Below are 17272 nucleotides of genomic sequence, written 5' to 3'. Positions count from 1 at the left end.
ACAGCTAATGTGGGTTCTGAGCTGGGTTGATGGAGTTGACCTTGTCCACCCTTCCATGCTGCAACCTGAGCATTCTCAGTCTGTGCACAGCCTCATCCTGGGTGCGGTGGGGCGACAGCGACAACACAGAAAGCAGACAGACACTCCTGTATATTCAGCCCCGCACAACCGTCCTCTCCCTTCCTCCTCCATTCCCTCATCTTCATGGCTTTTTCTTCCTCTCTGTGCCTCCACTTCCCTCTCTGTGCCAGGCCTGCTAAGTTGAGGCCCATGCTTAGCTGAAGCTGAGCATGCTGATGACACTGACTTTTGTCACTGTTTAGTGACTTTGTCTAGGATGTCTGTCTTCAGCCAAGCAGGACAGAGCCAAATCCTGCTCACCGAACTCAAAGAAAACAAATGAATAGCTGGGCAGAATCTCACCTTGCCTGCAGTCCACACAGGAAGGATCATCCCTTGGATGGGTTATTTCACTAATTCATTTCAGAATGGGTTACTGGGCAGCCTGTGCTCTAATGGCCTGGGAATGTCTACAGCAAGTTGGAGATTCTGTTCTCCTGAAGACTAATGGAGGACACCTCCCTTGACCGTGTCCGCAGATATGAAAAAGAGTTAGGAAGCACTTTTGCTTGTCTTACCCAATTTTCTTTGCTGGGGTCCCTTACCATCTGTTCTGGCCCTTGTTTTTAATGTAGAGGAAGTACAGCTAACCATTATTCTCTATTAGCTAACAAAATCTGAAACCAAACCAACAAACATACATTGTGTGCTAAAGGAGCCAGTGTTAACAAATACCATGACGGGAGTTAACTGCAGTCCCTTCTTTGCTAGTTTACTGTTGTTGCAAATCGCTGAAAATTGTTTCTCCTAGTTAAAAACAAACACTCTTTTAGATGTATGTTGTCTACCCCTGGTATAACAATGATGGCTCTGTCCTTGGGTTGAGGCCAGAAATGACTGATATTGTTAACAAAACAATGAACAAAGTGACCTTCCTCTTCTGACCAGAACACATGGATGTTGGCAAGATTCATTATTTATTCATTTGCACGTGAAGTCTTTCAAAGGGAACAATGTTTAAATAAAAGTTACCAACATGTTTCCAAATGTTTTTTTTTCTTTCACACTGATGGTGCTCTGTGCATAGTGGGGAATTTTAAAGCCCAATACACTCACAAAATCCAAGGTAACTGTGTAAATTAAGCAAGATAATCAGATGCTGTCTAGGCCTTCTGTAACATTTCAAACAAATGGTTTGAAAATCAAACTGTGCCTCAGCTGCTGGCCTCCTAAGGATGGCTGGTGACCAGCCCAGTGAGTCACCTTCAGTGCTTGCCCTTCTTACTTGACTCCATGAGCTACTGAACGGGTCTGAAAATTGTCCCTGCTTCAGGCCTACAATCAACTTGTGGATGGGGGAAGAGGAGGGGAGGCGTGGATGGGAGCCAGTGGGCAGGTGGGCTAGGCCAGCGGTGCAGCTGATGCGATGGGTTCTGTGTGGACACCGTGCATGAGGCAATTGTCTCCAAGCTTGTTTTCCACCCTGTGAGAGCCTCTTGGAGAATCTGTTCACAGAGGGACAAGCCACAAGAATACAAGCCCCGGAGGAAAAACAGCGGAGGGCTGAGTCTTATAGAATGGCATTTCCCAGATTGGGCTGATCTACAGTGTCGCCTGTGAAGCATTTTCTAAAACAGATCCTCTTACCCCCAAGATTCTGATTCAGGAGAGGGCAGAGCCAGAAATCAGCATATTCTGAAACATCACCTAAGTGGTTTTGATGATTAGCTGATATGGGAGTCATGACATTGCCCTGGCTGGCCCATTCCAGCCTCACCTTGACACCATGGCAATGTATGTTCTCCGTGGCCTGAGCCTCTCCTGCAGCTGAGCCAACGACCCTCCTTTCCTTCTCCAGGGTTGAGAATCTGCTTCTCACTCGCCCTACTTGCCCCTGGCACAGTAAGGTGCTGATACCCCCTTAGAGTGTCACAATGATGCAGAGAGAATGGATGTAAACAGGATGCAGACCCTGCTTTTCTCCCATATTTGTTTAGTAGGAAAAAAATAGGGATTATGAGTATTGGACCTGAAGAAGGCTCAAGAACAAGAAGGGGTTGCACGAAGAACTTCAAGTCTGTAAACAGATGTTCTACACATCAGTTCTCCATTCATTGTGTTAGAATATAAGGCCCCCAACTTAAAGCTTCAGGCTTGTAGTTTAGACCAAGTAATAATGTGTGACCTACAGGGACAAGACACACTAGGAGGAACTCAGTGTGGCTACAGGATCTCTATCACCAAGATTGTCAGGATTAGCCAGAACACAGCTAGTGTCACTCAAGCTAAAACTCTGCCCTGTATTATCTTCCATTCAAAAGCTGTCCCTATTGGCACGTGCCGATGGGACATGCACTTAACTATTTTTCTTAAAGTGTTGAAAGGTTACCGTGAACCTTTGGTTTTCCCCTTAGATTTTGGGACTGGTGTGTAACCTGAGACAGTGGCACAAATTTGTTTCGTGGGCTCTTCTTGCATGAAACTAGATTTGACGCACCCAGAGACTAAATACTCAATCCCAACCTTATGAGCATTGAGCATTATTGTTTCCAGACTGATGTTCACCCTGAGTCACCCATGCAGATGAATTCCTCAGGTCAGGCTGAGGCCAGGACTGGAGACCCAGGAGTGAACGAGACTCAGAGGTTGCCTGCTGTCATGGAGCTTATGTTTTTCTAGAGGAGACAGAGAGGAGAGAGGTAAACCAGTAACCTCAGATAGTGATGTGTTGTGATAGAGAATAGTAAGGGCCAGGGCGTGTGCTGGGGCATTGGGAAAGACCTCTCTGGAGATGAGGCTAGAATGAGCATGGAAGAGGGAGAAGACCCATCTGGGCAAAGAGATAGGAGAGGAATCTTACAGAGGGCTGGAAGCAGAAACCAGCTTGGTGTGTTCAGTGAACAAGAAGGGAGCCAGGGTGGCTGGAATGCAGTAAGCAAGGGATGGGTGGTAGGAAAGGAAGTTTGAGAGGAGCTACAGCCCAGATCAGGTCAAGCCTTGGGGACCATGGCACAGGCTTTAAATGCATTGTAAACCCGTGGTCATTTGGCTTAAGACTTTGTGTGATGTTCTAGGTAAGGTAATATCTTAAGGATTTAGACATAAAGTGCTAGTGGAGGGTGCTAGTGGCTGTGGCCCAGCCTCCCCTTTTTGCAGAAAATGAGGCCTGGGGAGGGCCAATAACTTGCCTGTCCCGTGCTTTCATATCTCATATTTTTTAAGGGTAGCCCATCTAAGACTCATTTTTACCATTACTACAACATAACCTTGAAGAGTGAGCGGGGAGGGGCCGCTTGCAGTCCGAATCCAGGAAGGGCACACCGTAGTATAGTTGGGTTGGGAGTAAGGGAGGGAGAGACATTCGGCCCAGTACTGGGACCCAGAGAGGCCAGGGCAGCCCCCTGGGAAACAGAGACAGTGAAGCAGCAAGCTGTCTGGGGAACCGGGGGAAGCCGAGTAAGCAGGCTGCACCTCAGGATGGGGACAGGGAGCCAGAGTCTGTTTTTCTGTGTCTGCTAGGAAAACCAAACAGTGGGAAGAATAAAGAATGTTTTCCATTTTAGCCACAAATGACACTGCGTTCTGCCCTGGGCCTCAGGCATGCCTGCAAACGTAGGTGCTGCTTGCTATGTGACTGCCTCATCCTCTTTGCCAAGATTCTCCTCCTAGATCGAGGCTGTGTCCCTACAAGTCTTTATCTCTAGGTAACTTTGAGAGGTCGATCATGGGCAAGTCCTTAGGGCCAAGGGGCAGGACCTGGAGGCACAGCCTGCGAGGCTGGGTGTGCTTGGACTGTGGGGACCCAGACCATTCTGGGGGCTTACATAATGGGGGTAGAAGCCTTGGGGGATCTTCAGCTCAGTGAAAGAGGGGTTATGCAGTCCAATACTGGCCTCACGCTGCTGGTCAGGCCATGAAGACTGCCTGGAGGAGGAGGTATTTTAGGAGAGAGAAGTAAAGAGACAGAAAAGAAGGTGAAGTTGGTAGGATCTCTATCTCTAGAGTAAGTATTTGTAAGGAGTCTTGAAGGCTCGCCCAGCAGAAAAAACATAAGCAGCTATGTCTGAGGGGAGCGTGAGACCAGAACAGTGGAACAAGGTTCCACTGGAGAACTGGGTGGCTTTGGAGCAGGAAGAAGGCCTCTGGGTCGATGCAGTAGGAAGCATTGCCTAAATTGAACTTGGGGTTTTCTTGTCACTTAGACCTTAATTGACCCTTTATCAGACAGAACTGAACGTGGATCGAGACTTTTCCTGAGCCTTCCACCTGACCCCGGTTTGAACTCAGTCTCCCAGCCTTAGGGCTGCTGTCTGGGACCATCGGTCATGCCACTTTACCATCCCTACTCACCCAAGTCATTATGGTTTCTCTCAGAAGCCCCATTTCGGCTCTGCCATCCCTCCCAATCTCTGATTTTCCATGGTGTTGCCCCTCATTGGGGGTTGGGGTGGGACAATCACCTCTAGGTAGATAGAAGACTGCCACCTACTATAAAGGTTGAATCTCTTATCTCAGAAAATCAAGGCAGACATAGTATCCTGGAGACAGGAGTGAAGAACTGTCAATCTGATTCCCACCTACGACTGGCCTCGTGAATTCTAATAGTGTGTATACCATGCCCTGCCTACCTCCTGGCACAGAGAGAGATACCCAGGTGAGGTTGGTTGAGTGTCACTAGGATTGTTTTCAGAGTTGAGGTCCATGAACATGATAGGGGACACATTCATTTCACAACATTTATTTAGCTTATACCATGTTCCTGACACTGTGCTTCAACACCAGATTCAACCGGGAGGAAAGACCAGAAAACCACCAGTTAGAGCAGAGGGTCACGAGGCTGGAGCTGTGCGGCCTGAGCTGTGGCATGGGCACCAGCAGTAGATGGTGGAGGAGGGGCAGGCTGGGAGAAGGTTTAAGGAGATAGACACTACAGGGCAGTGGTCCCCAACCCCCGGGCTGCGGACTGGTACCGGTCCGTGGGCCATTTGGTACCGGTCCACAGAGAAAGAATAAATAAATTACATTATTTTTTTTATTTATATTTAAGTCTGAATGATGTTTTATTTTTTAAAAATGACCAGATTCTCTCTGTTACATCCGTCTAAGACTCACTCTTGACGCTTGTCTCAGTCACGTGATATATTTATCCGTCCCACCCTAAAGGCCGGTCCGTGAAAATATTTTCTGACATTAAACCAGTCTGTGGCCCAAAAAAGGTTGGAGACCACTGCTATAGGGCTTGAGGCTGATTGAGGTGAATGTGTGGGAAGAAGTAGCCCAAGTGAATGTCTCAGCTTCAGGCTTTGTGTGCTCAAAGGGTCACAGTTCAGTTCACTGATTTAGGGAGTGTGAGGGAAGAAGAAAGTTGAAGGGACAAAGTGATTCATTCTCCTGGGACATTCTGAACTTGGAACATTCCACTGATGTGTATGAAGTGGTGGACGAATGAGTTTGGAACTCAACTGAGAGATCTGAGCTGCTGGTAAATATTTGAGAGTCCTCAACGGGTGGGTTGTCAATAAAGCCATGGTTTCAACCAGAAAGAGGGTCTTGCATGGGGAGTACTAGTATTAAACTCTGTTTCAACCCTTTGGTCCCTCCAACTTCTTAAGAAAGAAAACTATAACAGCTCTCTCCTCTCCCCTCCCATCTACTTTCTCATTGTCTGCAGTCCTGGTTTTGCTCCGACCATTCCTTTAAAAATTTCTCACAAGTTGCGGATAACTTTAATGGCAGATTCAATGGACACTTTGCTGCTCTTAACTTCCTTGACTTCTCCTCAAGAAAACCTGTGTCCACTTCCTGAAATGTCCCTCCCTTGGCTTTGTTGGCACCGCTCTCTGCTGGTGCTCTATGCTGTGGCTCCTTTTCGGTCCACTTATCTATTTAGATGACAGAACCCTGGAGAGGCAGCATCACCTGGGAGGCTGTTGTGTGCAAGCACTGGACTCCAGCACAGCGATTCCAGAGCTGCAACTTATTAGCTTGTGGTCAAGCTTCTTAACCTTCAGGAGCTCACTTTCTTCCCCAGCTATAGAATGAGGGTAATAATCACAACTTCAAAGGTTATTGCAAGAATTAAATGGGAGATATCTAAGGCACTTAGCTGATTGTCAGTAGCATCAGAAGCAATTAAAAAGTGGTAGCTCTAATTGTTCAGTGTGTTTGCAGGTGGATGGCAATGCTCAGCAGAAAGGAAATTTAAGAGAGTGGTTACCAAAATGTGGTCACCTGACCAGCAGCATCAGTAGACCAGCATTATCTAGAAACTGTTAGAAATGCAAATTCTAAGGCCCATGCCAGATGTACTGAAGCTGGAGCCCAGAAGTTTGTTGTAACAACTGCTATAGATGATCTTGAAGATGCATGCTCAAGTATGAGAACACTAGTTTAAGATAAGGAAGAGTGAGGTCCTTGAGAAGAGGGTGAGAGCCAAAGGGAAGGTGGAGACTGGTAGCCAATAGGAGGGCAGAGGCCTCTCTCCAAGTGAGATAGGAAGGTCAGATGGTTTAATTTTTGACCCTTTCTCAAACCCTGCTGCTGTCCACAACTGTTCTACCCTCTGACTACTCAGAAGCACTTGATAGTACTATATGTTACGATAGAACAGTGCTTTTGAGCATGGCACTTTCTCTGGGACACCGTCATTCCTCTTTTCATCCTAGAAAACTCTTATAATCCTTTAGTCACAAGTGAAATATCCCCTCGTCTTTGAAGTCACCCCTTATTCCCCTAGGCAGATAGTCATTCTCTCCTCTATGTTCCTATGACATGTGTCATATCGCATCATAATTTGTGTTCATCTTTCTCAGTTTCTTCTTAGTAGCTACAGCATTCCTTAAGGTAGAGAATGTGAGCTATTCTTCTGCATAACCCCAGTGCCAGTGCAAGCACAATGCTTAATTAGCTGAGGTTAAGTGACTGCTTCTTGTCTAGAAACAGGAGTAGTAATAACTCACAGTTGTACAGAACTTGGGAGTTTCCAAGCACTTTCACAAATGTGCTATACTCTCTGAGTGCTTAGTCGGGCAGGTTTACCAGCCATCCCAGTAGAGATAAAGCTAGAAGGGCACAGAGAAATTAGATAATTTGCCCAAGCTTGCTCAGCTAATTAAGATGTAAAGATGAGGCACTGAAGCCTATCTCTACCTCTTCATTATATACCAGTAGTATTTCTGAATCCATTGTTGTTTACTCTCATTGACACTGCCTCTAAAATATTTGCAGGAATGTAGGCTCAATGTACAAACATTTTAATAGAAACCAGTCTGACACAATCTGTTCTTGACCGGCTTGTTTGTAGCTGAAGCTGTTGAGGCTGATGATGATGAAGAGCTACTGGAGACGATGACAGTGCTCAGCTTCCTGCCCCTTGTCGGCTTCCCCAAATAAAGAGGACCTCAACCTGCTTCCTTTCATTCCCAAACCTGCCCCAAGCATGATTCTTACTGATAACTAGGAATTTATCATCTTTAATCTGTGTTGGTTTAACACTGGTATGAGTGAATATCTCTTTTCTTCAGCCCGATTTAAACAAATTCAAAATATGAAAATTGGGATTAAAATCTAGGGGAATCTATAGACATTGCCCACTCAAAGAAGTGGAGTATAACACCCTACTCCTTTGATGTGGACTGCAGATAGTGACTTCCTTTAAAAGACTAAAGTATGGAAAGGGACTGTGGTGGTGTAGTAGATAAAGCGTCAAAACTAGAATGCTGAGGTCGCCAGTTTGAAACCCTGGGCTTGCCTGGTCAAGGCACATGTGGGAATTAATGCTTCCGCTCCTCCCTCTTCTCCCTCTCTCTCTCCCTCTTTCTTTCTTTCTTTTTCTCTCTCTCTCTAAAAAGGAATAAACAAGATCTAAGAAAAAAGTTTAATAAAAAACAAAAAGTTTAATAAATAACTTCGCAGTAGTGAAACCTGGTCAACAGCACATCCACCAAGTGACTAAGGTTCACATCATCAGTGACAGGTCATATTATAGCCTGTGCCTTTGATATGAAGGGATGAAGATGGCCCTCTACCTTTGTGGTCTTCTTCCCCCAAACCTACAACTTTAATCTAATTATAAGAAAAACTTCAGACAAACCCAGATGGAGAAACATTCTATACTAATCTTGACCAGTACTCCTCAGAACTGTCATGGTCATCAAAAACAAGGCAAGTCTGAGAAACTGTATATCTGGAGGAGCCTAGGGAAACATGATGACTAAATATAATGTTTTGGATAGGATCCTAGAACAGAAAAAGGCCAGGGGGTAAAAACTAAGAAAATACAAATAAAGGATGAACTTTAGTTAAAAATAACTTATAGTATTTGTTCATTGGTTGTGAAAATTTTACCCATACAATGTATTAGGGCAAACTGAGTGTGGAGTGTATATGCATGTGTGTCTGTGTATGTGTAGGCATGTATACAGAAAAGCTTCAAAGATAGTACAAAGAATGTACATTCTGAATATAAATCTATTTCAAAAGGGCAATTTCGTGGTTTTCTGTGATGATCATTGTGCAACTTGCTATTGGAAGCTTCGAAGTAGGAGCAATAGTTCAGGGACAGAAACAGAATGGAGGAGACAAAGAAACTAACACAGGTGACAGCTCAGCTTATGTCTTAACAATGGCAACATTAGCTAAGTGCTTCCTAATCACTTACTTTGGATATAATCACAAAGCTGATTAGACCTTACTTTTGTGTGACGCCTTACAGTTTACAAAGCTCTCTCACAGGCATTCACTCATGTCATGGGCACAATACCTCTGCCACTTAGGCGAGATGAGTGTTGTCATCTCTGTTTTGAAAGGAAAGGGAAACACTAAGTGTTCTTATCTACCTCTGTGTGCAGGTGCTCCGCATGGCCCTCTCCATAGGTTGGCTAATTCATATAAAATTCACGGTAATTTGGTGTTGACAGATATTACCATTTTACAGATAACTAGTATAATTACAGATAAGGTTCTGGAAAAAAAAAACTGAGGTCCTGGAAATTTCCTATAAGAGCCCTGAGTTAAACAGATGTTCTGGTATCAAGGCTATGTCTCTTTTCATTATCCCACAGGCGGGTTATGTGACAATTATGCAGAGTATAGTTAAATTAACAGCATTTTGCCATAAAGCCTCACTCACTTCTTTAACGTGCCAGTGAGTTTTAATTAGCTTCTGTTATCAGAACCAGTCATTATACATGAAGTCTGCTTTACTTACCATCATCTTTACCAGTAACTTTGGGAGTTTGGAAGGCAGTTGGTAATCTTTGCGTTTCTCTTATACCTCTTATGTTTGGATAGTGTCTCAGTGTATGAGATGGAAACTGTGACTTCCAGAGAAAAAGAGTTCGTCAGTGTAAACATGAGAAGGGGTGATTTCTCAACAAACACTAGAACAACTGTGCCAAAATGAGTATTTTTCTTTAAGATAATTGCTTTGAGAGGAAAACCAAGTCAATTGCTCTTTACTTATGTCTGACTTTATGTTAAATAGTGGTGCCACCTTCCTCACCGGGATTAGCTCTGAAATCTCTTTCCTAGTTTCCGCGGTGGGCTCTGAGCTTCTTCTGGTATCTAGCCTTGCCCTCAGTATCTAGTACAGAGCCTTGCCCTCCCAGCTGCTCAGAGTGTGTTTGTTGAGTGGAACTTGAGTGGAAATAAACCAAAACTCATTCTCCAGGACCAAGCTGTCACTGCAGGGTAGAGATGGGTCCAGAGACATCTCGTTCCCCATGGTCCCTGACCTGGAGAAGGTGGGCAACCACTCGGCGGGAAACCTTAACCGAAACCGTCTCAGATGCCTGACTCCTCCACGGGTTTGTTAGTCATCCTCTCCAGTTGTACTTGTTTATTTGAGCCCTTTCCATCTTGGGCCATATTTCCTGATGCTCAGCTCATACTTCCCGTCCCCCGTTTCTTCCAGTACTGTCCAACTCTGCCGGGAGGGCCGTCCCGAACCCGGTCTCACCCCGATGTTTCTCGCCCCTTCCCCTCATCTCAGGGACCAGGCACAGAGCTTTCTACCTCTCCCAGTTCTGCTCTTCCCTCATGAAACCCCTGATGGAGCAACTGGTACACAGAGCCTATGAACTGGGGTTCTCTCTTTTCTAATCACCGGTGATATTTCAGAACACATCTGGTTTGCTGGGTTTTAAGATAGAACTTTCCATCTCTAGTCTAGAGAACAGATAGAAGAGCCATAGAACCATCAGAACTCCATTGTGACGAGGGAGACTTCAGGGAAGAGCCCTGTCACAAACCCCGCTTTTCTTTTCAGAGTACCTACTGAGTGTTGTTCTCCCCCAGCCCATCTTCTGTTTCCTTATCAAAATCTTAAAGGAAAATATCGCTTAATTTGAGTAAAACTAGGAATTAATACTGAAGCAAAAAGAAGTACTACTCCCTTTGGATGTTTGGCCTGATTATAAAAAAATATATGAATAAGTATTGCTCCAATCCCAACAGAAGTAGATTTATGTGGTCTCACTCATTCAGAGTGGCCATGAGCTGTAGTTACCTTGTTCTCAATTGTGTGATGGAAAGTCTGCTGGGCTAAGAGTCTAGAGACCTGATTCCATCGCGAAGTCTATGAGAAATTGAGTATCGCTTGTTTATATCATCTGTAAATAAAAGTGCCAATTATTCAGTGCCTTCGGCCTTAGCGCTCATTTCCACCCCCGTTTATTAAGCCGCCTCACCCCTGTGCTCAGTTCCAGACATGCTGTAAGAAAGACACATCATTTCTTCCCTTGAGTTCCCCACAGGCTCCTGCCTCAGATGATCCTCCCTCCCACATTGGCGAGTGTTCCTGAAGCTCTTGGTATGTGGGTGTGGCCTCTGTCTTCATAGACTGGGAGGCCCCCCGGGGCAGTGGTCATGTCCACTTTCTTCTGTCTCTCACCATTCATTCCTGGCACCAAGGTCTGCACACAGTAGGTACACAGAAATCTTGAGAAAGCTGTCTTCTAGGCCAAGAAGGTCCTTAGCCTACAGTACAAGCTTTCAAAGGCTAGATGGCACTGTTGCTAGAGCCAAATCAGGTGTGTTCTGAACTAGCAGGGGAGAGGGAAGAGAGACTAGAGGAGGGGGACCGGTACGTGCGCTGGCTGTTTGATTTGGATACACTGCAGGAGTGCAGGACTCCTACCTCACCAGCTTAGAGTGCTCTGCAGCTTTTGTGGGATCTTTACAAACACGGCTTCCCATGATCTTCACAACAAGCCTGTATCTTCTAATTCTGTAGAACTGCAGCTCAGAGAAAGCAAGTGCATGGACTGACATTATATAAGAATTAAGTGGCAGGGATTTTCACCACACATACACAGCTTGTTGGCAACCATATGAGGGTCTTCAGAGGATGCTCGAGGACTCTGGTCAGTCATACAGTTGTCCCAAAGGGTGTCCTGGGTGCACTGGACCCTGTCTCATGGGAAAAGGCGGGGTTCTCAGCCCAGCTGGCTGCAAGGCATCAGCTTAACCTGTACCTAGAGATGTCTGTGTTTGTGACCAGGAAAGAACACAGTCACTGTGGAGTAAACAAATGACAGCACACGAAGGTTCTTTGAAGAACAAAACTTGTGGGTAATTTGTACACTTACTACAATCTACAGTTGATGTTTTATTTAAAGAATGATCTATTTTAGGATGTTGCCCTGTGATTGGGTTGTATATGTCATTTATCCCTTGCTTTTCCATGTTCACATGTTTCTTATTAAAATAAAACCAACAAATAAAACCATCCCGCGTGGTAGGCAAAACGGGAGTTGCAACTTTGACTATGTTACGATGAAGAAATAGAAGGTCAGAAAAGTTAAGGGATATGCTCAAGATCACACCGCTGATAAGTGGTTGAACTCTTTAAAACTTTAGCCCAGAATGAGGCTGAACTCAAATCTTGTCTTTTCACCAGTTTTTCCAGGCTATCTAGAAATCACAAATTTAGGAGAGAGATTGTTAATATGGAAGGTAAGGCATCAGAGACTAGAAAAATACCAGTGTGAAGTGATGAATGATTAATGATATGCAAATTAATGCAGATTAAGAGAAAATTATTATTTGTTATTTGTGCCCTCTGAGTGTCTCTACTCTTCTGTTTCTCCCCAGGATGATGATGAAGATAAGCTGACCTGGAAAGATCGTTTCCCAGGTTACCTGATAAACTTCGTCTCCATCTTGTTCATGGTAAATTCCTTGAGGGAACACCTGCCTATGACTTATGCTTGTTAGATCCTGTTAAATGAATAATGTGGGTGTGTTTGTTCTGTTATGTGAGGGAATAATGAGGGGCTAATAAAGATGAAGCCACAGTCCCTGTGTAGAAGGACAGGATCTTATCTGATAGGGAAGCCATTGCTGGTATCAATCACCTGAAGAGGGGAAGGTGATTTTCTCAGACAGAAAACCAGACCTGGAAGGAGTCAGTGGCCTTCTGTGGCTAGGGGAGGAGTTTCCATTTTCTCAGAAAGAAGAGAATAGAAAGAGGTTCTATCTTCCTAGCCTTGACCACAGATGTTTGAAGTTGGAACTCACAGGGGCTAGGTCGTGGGACAGTACTTTCCACATTGGTACAGACCAAGATCTTGGAAGAAGTAATCAGGTAAGATGGCCACAGGATGGTGGCAGCCTGTGTCGGCTGTGGGCTGGCTCTCTCTGATGGTCTGTGGAGTAGAACAGAAGCTGGAAGCCACAGGAGGCAGCCAGCCTGGGCTTTCGAAGCTGAGTCTTCAGTTTCCCTATAGTTTCTGTGTTTCTTTTTCTGTATTCTCCCTGCAAGTTTGAAAGAGCCTTTTTGAAAGACCCAGATGGTATCAGCTGTGTCAGGAAAGGTGAGGAAGGGGTCTGTGATTCATATTTGAGTCGTATAGATGAAGTGTTAGTAGGTTGGTCTTGGGAGCCAAGATGAGTGAGCCAACAGTAACTGAGGTATGAAGATTTGAGGGTATATGTAACATCCCATCTTGCTGAAAATAACAAGAGTGAAACACGGAGGACTCAGCATGGGACACTGAGACATCTCCTCCCTCTTTATGGGAAGTCTCCTTCTAGTATTCAAAACTGGAGATTCTGTTTTACAAAGGGGAGTGGTGTTCTTACAGTATTTCCAAGCAGGACTATACCTTAGTTATGGAGTGGGGGAGAGATTGCTTATTCAAAAAAAAAAAAAAAAAATGGAACTGAAATGATTATAATTTTCTGGACTTGCTGGCCATGGGGAACTCTGATTCTGGCCTGAGATTATTATCAGCCTTATGTAAAGCCAGCAGCCACGGCCACTACCACATCTGCCTGGCCCACGCAGGTTCGCATTGGATTCGGACAGTCGGCAAAGAAACAGCAGAGCCAAAAGCTGGTGGGCCATCATTTTAATCCTAGCTTGCACCTGGCGGGCAAGTAAAAACATACACTGGGCTCCAAAACCCACTCATTCAGTGCTCACAAAGCTACTGACTTATTCGAGTTTCCTAGAATCAAAGGTTTCTAGCTCACCAGACTTTATTCCCTTATGTTCCCCATCTCCTTCCTTCTTCCTGCACAAACTCTGCACTGACTGGCCTCTCACTCAACACTCCGCCATCTTGGCTGCTTCCCCTGGCCTCCTCCACGTGGCCTCTTTCTGCTCTCCTGTCTGTTCTCTCTGCTCTCTCATGCTAATCTCAGGAACCACGAGCGCAAGCTCCCGTTCTGTCCCCATTTTATAGTGTAGAAATCCAAATCTTTAATCCAATATACAAAATAGGGAAGTCTCTAATACGAAGTCACTTATCTGAGGCATGATGGGATTGTACCACCCCACATCAAAAAGGGTGGGAAAGGCTTAATCCCAAAACCAAGCCCCAGGCTACAAGGATCTTGCCTGCCCACAGCCCGCCCCCAACACACATTAATATCACCTGGGCTACTGCTTCTATGTGGGCAGCGCCATCTTTAACAAAGTGAGCATAATACATTTTATTTGCCCAACACCTTATTATTGCCATTCTGACCACTGAGGACAAGAACTATGACCTAGTCTCAGAAATTTAAAAAGTGAAGGAGGCATCTAATCCAATAGCTTGTTTCACATATGAACTGAAGAGGTGATGGGTACCTTGCCAGAGCTTAGAAGTTTGTTATCTTCTCATGGCTTAACAAGAGCAAGGTATGTAGAATTTATTCAACAACATGTGGTGAATTGCAATGTGTTAAGCTGGAATGATATAAAGTTTAATTTAGCACTTCAAAGCCTCCCACAATATGCATATTGTTGTCAGAGATTATTCATTCATTCAAGAAATATTTAATGGGTGCCAACTATGTGCTTGACACTATTCTTAGGCATTGGAGATAGAGTAGAAAACAAAACAAAATAATCCCTCCCTCAAGGAGTTTAAAGATAAAAAATACCTACATACATAAGAAAATAGATAAGCAAAATACTTCTATCTCCAGGAGTGACAGGTTAGAATATTTGTAACATCCCATCTTGATGAAAATAACAAAAATAAGTATATACTGAGTAAGTTTATTTTTTTATTTTCTTAAAGCCTCAAAGGCTGACAAGATAATGAGACTAAACTCTAAGGGGAAATGGGAGGTCCTTTTACCTGGAAGACATTTTCCTATTCTTGGCCAGTGGCTTCGGTTTTGGTGGTAGAAACCAGGGGAATGGCTGGCTGAAAGTGGGAATTCTAACAGGAAGTCCTCACCAAATTAAATTGAAATTCCAAAGGGCTACATTCTCAGAATAAAGATGACGGAACTAAACCCACCCAATTCCCCACGTACAGGACTACAGAGACAATCATGTTCTAGTAGAAGAGGGAGCAAAAGGGAAACAGAACCCTGTCCCAGGGAAGTGGCCATGGGCCGTCCATAGCCTGGCTCATCCCAGGAGAGGCCCAGGATGTTTCCCTAGAGCAGTGTATGGAGCATGAGATCAAGGGGACAGAGAGGTGTTTATAGAAGTGTTTTGTTATGGAATTTGGGCAACAAACTAGAGTGTCACATATCATTCCCTCCTCCGCCCCCTGTGACTAAACCTTGGCAGAAGATGCCAGGACCACAGCCATGAGGACAGTTTTAGGGATGCCAGTCTGCCGGAATAGCTGGGGGTGTTTTCAGAGGATGACAAGAGCCAAGAAATGCCACATGCTGTGTCCCTCTTCCCCCACCGCAACAGAGGACACAGCATGGACAAAGATAAATTCTCTCTTTCTTCGCCAACCCAGTATATTGAGCTAAAGTTTCTTTTCTTTTTGAAGTAACCTTCTTTGAGTTTGCTTTTTATAAGGCAGATGATGATCAGAGGCCATGCCCTTCCTCAAGAGCTAAGAGCCTGAGCTTGCCTCCCACGCCCAGGACCAACACTTACTTACACTTGTGGAATCGGAACCAGCCATCAGAAACCCTTCTGCATTGCCTAGATTATTGCAATGGCCTCCTGACTGACCTCCCTGCTTTCACACTGTCCCCCTGCTGATCTTTGTAAAAAAAATAGAGGTTCAATCATGTCACTCCTCTGCTTGAAATTCATGAGATGTAGATGCCAAACACCCTCATACTACAGGGCTGACCCTCCTCTCCACCACCCATCCCCCACTTCAACTCTGCCCTTGCTCAGTTAAAGCCTTGCTGAAACGTCACCTTCCCACCGAGGCATTTTCTGACCACCTTATTTTAAATTGCTATGTACCTGTTCTGCTTTATTTGTTTCCATAGTAATTATCATACCAGACATACATTTTACCTATTTATTGTCTACCCTTTCCCACCGGAAGGTCGACATACAAAACATTTCTGTTTTGTTCATTAGTATATCCCTGACACCGAAAATGGTGACTGGCACATACCATATTTCCCCATGTGTAAGATGCACCTTCATTTTGGGGTCTGAAATTTGAAAAAAAAAATGTATTACATAAAGTTATTGAGCTCAAGTTTTTTTTTATTTACTTTTTAGATTTTATTTATTCATTTTTATTAGAGAGAGAGGGGAGAGAGGGGGGGGAGAGAGAGAGAGAGAAGGGGGAGGAGCAGGAAGCATCAACTCCCATATGTGCCTTGACCAGGCAAGCCCAGGGTTTTGAACCGGTGACCTCAGCATTCCAGGTCGACGCTTTATCCACTGCGCCACCACAGGTCAGGCGAGCTCAAGTTTTTATTCATCATAAAATTCATACAACCCCTCACCACTGTCAAAACTCCCATCCATTAGCTTGTCCTCATCTGTGTCTGACGACAAATCATTGTCTTCAACAATGAGTGCAAAAACAAACGTGAAAAAGCGGGAAATGCAAGTAAAAAAATCTACAACCACTGACTGTATAAGACGCACCCAGTTTTTAGACTTCAAATATTTTGAAAAAAAGTACGTCTTATACATGGGGAAATATGGTAGTTGGTTCTCAAGACATCTTTTATGAATGACTGAGTGAGAAAATAAGTTAATTAGGAAGATGCCAAAAGCTACAGGGCACATGATAACATGACCATGTACAGGGGATCAGCACATCTGTACCAGACAGGTTCCACACCTGAGGCACCTCTGTGAATGGCACACAAGACCACTCCCTGCTTTTGGCCTCTTTGGGGGAGACTGATCACAAACATGAGATACATCCAGCACAGTGGTTTGCTTGTAGGAGACACCGGAGGAGAGGTTCAGAACCTGATTTCTATAATGGGATGGAAAATCAAGACCAGAGCTGTTAGGTCGCAAAGAATAGCCTGAGAGGGTTGGGGAGGGCCGTGTTAGCGGCAGGGCTGGGGAGGTAGGCAGGGTGGGAAGAGGGGATTTCCCAAGTGGGAGAACAGTGCCCCTAGAACTAGCATAGTCATCTTGTTAAAGAGCATATTGAGTTAGCAGGTCTGGAATTGTGCTTGAGATTCTGCATGTTTAGCAAGCTCTCAGCTGATGGAGCAGGTCCCAGGGATCACACTGTGTGTAACCAGGAAGAGCATTCTTCCTGCCCCGGTTTAGCACCTGGGCCTCTTGGAGAAGGAAGACAGACACTGGTCTCCTGCCCACTCATTTTCCATGTACCACCTCAAGGACTCCAAAGTGAGGGTTGCTTTTGCCATTGTTTTTCCCCCAGTCATTTCCCCAAACTCAACCCCAAACACACACACACACGCACACACACACGCACACACACGCGCGCACACACACACACACACACGCCTGCGCACACGCACGCATGCACGTATGCACACACAAACACAAGCACGCACACACTTCGATGCC

At 44.9% G+C, this 17272-nt stretch overlaps 1 protein-coding gene across 4 annotated transcripts in view; it reads left to right on the top strand.

The window, feature by feature from the left end:
- Nucleotides 1-17272, top strand: part of ANO2 (anoctamin 2) — a 345301-nt gene that overhangs the window by 253502 nt on the left and 74527 nt on the right. For all 4 annotated transcript variants that reach the window (XM_066357508.1, XM_066357518.1, XM_066357527.1 and 1 more), the window contains one exon: nucleotides 12154-12231. In XM_066357508.1, the coding sequence (XP_066213605.1) occupies nucleotides 12154-12231 (78 nt within the window). The remainder of the gene's footprint in view (nucleotides 1-12153; nucleotides 12232-17272) is intronic.

Source organism: Saccopteryx leptura, chromosome 1, assembly GCF_036850995.1.
Source record: "Saccopteryx leptura isolate mSacLep1 chromosome 1, mSacLep1_pri_phased_curated, whole genome shotgun sequence".
NCBI classification, from domain to species: domain Eukaryota; kingdom Metazoa; phylum Chordata; class Mammalia; order Chiroptera; family Emballonuridae; genus Saccopteryx; species Saccopteryx leptura.
This window is presented reverse-complemented; position numbering and strand designations above follow the sequence as displayed.